The 6,354-nt window shown below is 42.1% G+C and overlaps 1 protein-coding gene across 1 annotated transcript; it reads left to right on the top strand.

The window, feature by feature from the left end:
• Positions 1–4,876: 4,876 nt before the first annotated feature.
• On the top strand, positions 4,877–5,630 carry LOC134190089 (uncharacterized). The gene is made up of 3 exons (XM_062658512.1): positions 4,877–5,030; positions 5,095–5,221; positions 5,284–5,630. The coding sequence occupies exons 1-3, from the start codon at positions 4,910–4,912 to the stop codon at positions 5,477–5,479; spliced, it is 444 nt and encodes a 147-aa protein (XP_062514496.1). The 5' UTR covers positions 4,877–4,909; the 3' UTR covers positions 5,480–5,630.
• Positions 5,631–6,354: the final 724 nt, after the last annotated feature.

Raw genomic sequence — 6,354 nt, 5'->3', positions numbered from 1 at the left:
CTCAATGTTTTATCATAGTTTGAGTAGTGTTGGTGTAGGTTCTAAATTACAGGCTTACTGATATGTATATGTAAAAGCAATAAATATCTGATTGAAATCCTAATTAACAGATTGTCCACCTTTCCTAATTGGTACATTGCCTTTAGAAACACTGCCAGTATTATAAAAATTGTCAAACTTGAAACTTAATTTAATTATTAATTCGCTCAGTTTCAACTGACGTTTCTTGACTACAGCTAGCTAACTAGCTTTCTCCATAAAAGAATGAAAGGTGTAGCCAACAACTCTTTCATTCTTGTCTGATGTGTTGAAAGTACTTCTGTTTGCTTTGTAGCTAGTTCTTCCTATTATAATGTAACTTGTAACAAACTGTCACTGAGTAGACTTTTCACAACTAGTATGCATTTACAATTAATGGTTATTGTCATTGAGCAAGCAAGTTGCTGATGGACAATATCAATTAGCAAGTCATATACTCGTTTCTGTATATTTTCCTTACATTGTCTCTTGTTCAAAATACTGCCACTTCGGCTTGCAAGACTAAAAGAAACCTCAAAATTAAAACCTGGTCATTGGAACCACAAATAATGGAAATGGTAGCTCAGCTCTTAGCCATGCAAAACAGGCTTAGGAGTACATCACAAAGATGGCTGACCACAAGCAAACACAGTGTCACATGTACACATACAAAAACAACAAACATATACGAATGCACACATGTCCTGTCCTGTGTTTTATAGCTACCCTTACAAGGTCACGCTTGCCCGAATGGACAACAAGTCCAATGATGAGAAATATGGCGTGTAATCGGTGTCAAAATTACACACCGGTAGTACTACTATTTACTTAGGACGGTCGCACACTCAATGAGGTCGGTTACTACGTCAATGAGGTCGGTCGTTAGGCAAACAATGAGGTCGGTCGCTAAGTCTATTGAGTGTGCGACCGTCCTAAGTAAATAGTAGTACTACCGGTGTGTAATTTTGACACCGATTACACGCCATATTTCTCATCATTGGACTTGTTGCCCATTCGGGCAAGCGTGACCTTGTAAGGGTAGCTATAAAACACAGGACAGGACATGTGTGCATTCGTATATGTTTGTTGTTTTTGTATGTGTACATGTGACACTGTGTTTGCTTGTGGTCAGCCATCTTTGTGATGTACTCCTAAGCCTGTTTTGCATGGCTAAGAGCTGAGCTACCATTTCCATTATTTGTGGTTCCAATGACCAGGTTTTAATTTTGAGGTTTCTTTTAGTCTTGCAAGCCGAAGTGGCAGTATTTTGAACAAGAGACAATGTAAGGAAAATATACAGAAACGAGTATATGACTTGCTAATTGATATTGTCCATCAGCAACTTGCTTGCTCAATGACAATAACCATTAATTGTAAATGCATACTAGTTGTGAAAAGTCTACTCAGTGACAGTTTGTTACAAGTTACATTATAATAGGAAGAACTAGCTACAAAGCAAACAGAAGTACTTTCAACACATCAGACAAGAATGAAAGAGTTGTTGGCTACACCTTTCATTCTTTTATGGAGAAAGCTAGTTAGCTAGCTGTAGTCAAGAAACGTCAGTTGAAACTGAGCGAATTAATAATTAAATTAAGTTTCAAGTTTGACAATTTTTATAATACTGGCAGTGTTTCTAAAGGCAATGTACCAATTAGGAAAGGTGGACAATCTGTTAATTAGGATTTCAATCAGATATTTATTGCTTTTACATATACATATCAGTAAGCCTGTAATTTAGAACCTACACCAACACTACTCAAACTATGATAAAACATTGAGAAGGGCACTATAGCTTGCTTTGTGCTAAGAATAGTGACTATTACTCACGTGCCCTCGTGGTGTTTTGTAAATTGAAAAGACTTATAAATTTAAATAGATACAGATAATTTTTATGTATTTAATTTTACAACAGATACTTACAACCATCTTAATGTAATTACAATAAATCCCAACCCAGCACATCACCTCCAACCTCCAATATAGAACAAGTCGACTGTAAATGTCTGCAACATTGTCTCTGCTATTATAACTACTACTTTTAAGACTGATGTCATCTAGAATAATTATGTAAGAGTTGTAGCTCTGGAGGCAATGATTAGTATGTTTCAAATTCACTGCACTGGCAGTGCATGGTTGTTGTCTAGTAGTTATAAATATTTTTAAACCATGCCTTATATACGTAAACCCAGTGTTCATCAAGCAATAGCCTATTTCTACTACTTGAAATATCTGTAACTCTAGCTAAACAGCAGACGCGATCTACTGCAATGTTCAGTCTAGTGTTGATTTACTTGATGGGTGGGATTATCCATGACGTTGCGTGAGCAGCCTTCCGTCTCGTCTTCCCCGCACGAAAGTGGCTTCTCTCGACTGTACAAACTTCGCGGGAATTTGTACGTAACGCGCTAGCTTGTCGCTAACGCACGCTACAAAGTCCATGGTGCCAAATACCCATGTGAAGTTCACATGTAAACATAAATTTACAAAGGCAGCTCTTATCAGTCATTATTTAGAGTACATCCAGACATACAGCAGCACAGAAACAAAGCAAACAACGCTAGATTTCCACCTTCTCTGGTATGTACAGTACTGACAAGTACAACTGTTCTAATCAGACACTCTGAGCTGGACGGTAGCGAAAGCCAAATGTCTCACGTTATGAAACGATTTGTAGCACCAACATGCAGCATGCAGACAACGAGTGTAACACGAGCAAGACACTCTGTTGGGGGTCCCGGTGATCACGGCTTGATTTGTACATGCTCACACGCCGCATCGTATGAAGTTTCGGGAACTGGGAGCGGAACGGTGATAGCTGCAGGTAGAGAAGAGCGCGAGTCTGTACAGTGCATGGGCGTTTGAGTCAGAATTCGGAAGAAACCAGAAACGCGCTGTTGCCTTTTGATTTCGTCGTATTGAAAAATGGACGAGTAGCCAGCAGATCGATTCGCTTCGAGACGCGAATATGGATATGTGGAAACGAGCTAAGCATCCATGCGACATCCGGTGTTCGTTGTTGCATTAGAATATCCGCGCACGAAGCGACGTCGTGGCCTTGAAAAGTGGAAAGGCCGAAAGGTGCGTTGATTTTCTTCGTTTTTCTAGAAAGTCTTTTTGATTTTAATTTTTTTGGCATTTAAAATATGGATATGTGGCCAGCGGATTCGTTTTTGAAACATTGAAATATGGATACGCGTGAAAGTGCAACTATGAATAAGTGGAAATAAGATACGAGGAAGTGGAAACGACATAGGAATAAGTGCAACATCCGATGTTCAATATTGTAATAATGCCCGCGCCCGCAATGACGCTAGGATAATTGGGAAGTGGAATGGCCAGAAAGTGCACGGATTCTTCCCACAATGGCCAGCGGGTTCATTTTTGAAACACTGAATTATGGCTAAGTGGAAAGATGTAAATAGAAATAAGTGGAAACCACGTATGAGTAAGCTATGAATAAGTCAACATCTGGTTAGTTTTACCGTGTCTGTAGCACCCTAGCTTCGTCTGCGCCAGTCGGTGTCCAGTATTCGCTTACAATACATGACATATCCCACTTCCGCTACATATCGACCGGTCAATAAATCAGGCCGTATAACTGCCTGGGGCTACTGGTTTATCAAGATGTGAATTGTTTGTGCAGGGATATCAACGCCTCAGCCGAGTGCTACAAGCCGGTTATAGACCTTCTGGCAAGTGTATAAACGAATACACCCCGCTGCGCCCAGCTCGTGCCAACTCGTGAGCGGAGCGGGCTGTATTTTGTTTATACACTCGCCAGCGGTCTATAATCTATACATATGCAATTAGTTTGCAATAATGCACGCAGATCCAACGATGTTAGAATAATTGGAGAGTCGAATGGCCTAGAGGTGCACGGATACCAATCAACGCGCGACTGTAAACGGTGTGAATGGTAGCCGGACTACTAACGCTGACACTAAGCGTCTCAGAAGCCCTAGATGGGCAGGTAAAAAACGCAATTTATCCTTTTTTTGACTCGCTTTTGTCAGCCATACTAGTGCCTCACTCGAAGTAGCTACAACTACGAGAGTCATACGAAGCTATTCGCGAGGAATTGCACCGACCCAGCAGCTAGAACTGACAGTCTGTCCAAAGTCCATCCTGCATCAGTCCAACTGCTGCTACGTAGAGCTTCCCACAATGACCAGCTGTTTATTGTTTGAAACATTGAATTATGGCTAAGTGGAAAAATGCAACTATGAGTAAGTGGAAACCACATACGCGTAAGCGACGAATAAGTGCAACATCTGGTGTTTAGTTTTGCAATAATGCACGCACACCCAATGATGTTAGGATAATTTGAGAGTGGAATGGCCGAAAGGTGCACGGATCGAGTGAGGCGCTAGGCTGGCTGACAAAGCGAGTCAAAAAAGAATAAATAGCGTTTTTTACTTGCCCATCTAAGGCTTTTGAGACGCTGAGTGTCTACCATTCGGACCGTTTACAATCGCGCGTTGGGTGGCTCTGAGAATTTTTACTGAGTTAGTACAGTCGCGCGTTGGGTGGCTCTGAGATGTTTACTGAGTTAGTTCTTGGAAATCTGGATAGCACGTGTTTGGATACTTTTGTTTATTTCGCATCACTACATAAACGTGTCCAGCGGGTTCATTTTGAAACGTTGAAATATGGATAAGTGGAAACTACAACTATGAATAATAATAATAGAGTGGAAACCAAGTATGAGTAAGTGGATGTGCTGATAGGATAATTGGAAAGTGGAATGGCTCAATGGTGCACGGATTATGCAGTGTGTCCGGATTCCTCTTTGTCTTACGTAATCAGATCGTCTACTACTAGTTCGCGTGTTTGCCCAAGTCGTGCCATTCTCTTACTTCTCTCCTTGACGTCGAGAACTCGTCTCAATATGAGTAAAGCAACCTGCGTTGTCATCGTCTTGTCCATTGCTCTTCTTTTGGCTTTCGTCGCCAGCGACGACGTGTCGTTTGGCGTGGGGAAAGCACAGTGCTTCGAAAGAGATCTCGCAGGTGTGTATTTCTAGCTAGACGCCGAGATCGTACACAGTATACCTGACACTATTTGCTTGTGTAGAGAACAGGCCTTGCGCCACTGCTTGCACCTGTAATGCCCAGGTGATAAACGATACACATCGCACGAACAGATGTTATCTGCAATTTACACTGCCGACACGTTTCTGTCCGGATTCTGACGAAAACCAGTGTGATAGTGCATTTTGGTGCACATAGAAAATTATTCAATTAATCTGTTTTTGGTGTGCAGGCTAGTGATCTATTGGGGTGACGGATTTGTATACCGCGAGACGTCGCCACTGCGGAGGCCTAATTTCACTTTCGACGTGAGTCACCACTACTCGTCCAACGGCGAGAAACGTGTCCGATTCGAAGTGATGAGTCTGGTGGGATCCAGTTCGTGCAGAACCGTCTACACTAAATACGTCACTATAAGACGCTGCTAGGAATGGAAGAGTAGAGGCCGTGACACTGGGAACCTTTTGCAAGTTGCATGCTAGAGTCTCTAGAGCTAGAGCGACGTTGTTGTTTGTCTTGTTCTGTGTGGTAGAGGTACATGTCTAAGCAACTGGATGCAATAATAAGCCGCAAAACTCATGCAGTGTGTTTCTTTGCGTCTCGATGAAAGAACGCACAATAACAATAATCTAACAGTTGGGAGATCTGAAATTCACCGTTAGCACACTGCTAAAACTAGGGTGCTCTAAGAGCACCGTGGTACTCGGACCTTGCCACCCACGAAACACGATACTTGTGCTTGGTAGACACCCTGTAGGGTACTCTGGCAGGTGTCCTATTCTGGTGCTCTTGCATGCTCACCTACGGTTACTGGTGTACCGGAGAAAGTGCTCAAAGAACACTTAAATAGGAGTCGCGTAGCGCCTTATTACGGTTATAATAGCTGCTTCTTCTGCCTACCCAGCACACGGATTGCACCAGTAAAATAATTTACCTCAAATTACTATCAGAAGTAATAAATACGACTACAAAATAATCCTACTAACATCACTGAAGTCAAAAACTATCTACAACATATGTCTGCCCACTGGAATAGGCACGTAACTGCACAATCTAAAGTCCGTTCAAAGAATGGAGGGCCCGTGGGAAATGTGGTTAATAGATGAGACAATTAGGGCGGACGCAAAAATATTACTATCATCCTGTATTGTAATCCTAACAATCGTTTAACGAGCGATTAGAGCAATGGTTGCTACCCAGCCCTCGCTGCCTACTATCTACTTTAGTACGTCTGGGTCTGTCCTGTACGCTATAGTTCAACAATGTTCTGTCATTCGCGTCCTCGTCGCCCATAGGGCTGCTT

The sequence above is a fragment of the Corticium candelabrum genome, chromosome 14, assembly GCF_963422355.1.
Source record: "Corticium candelabrum chromosome 14, ooCorCand1.1, whole genome shotgun sequence".
NCBI lineage: Eukaryota > Metazoa > Porifera > Homoscleromorpha > Homosclerophorida > Plakinidae > Corticium > Corticium candelabrum.
The sequence above is the reverse complement of the archived record's forward strand: the minus strand, read 5'-3'. Positions and strand labels throughout refer to the sequence as shown.

Coding starts and splice junctions, on each gene's coding strand:
- LOC134190089 (XM_062658512.1), top strand. CDS start 4,910: ATGAGTAAAGCAACCTGCGTTGTCATCGTCTTGTCCATTGCTCTTCTT. Junction 5,031..5,094: donor CTTCGAAAGAGATCTCGCAG/GTGTGTATTTCT, acceptor TTGCTTGTGTAG/AGAACAGGCCTTGCGCCACT. Junction 5,222..5,283: donor CCGGATTCTGACGAAAACCA/GTGTGATAGTGC, acceptor TTTGGTGTGCAG/GCTAGTGATCTATTGGGGTG.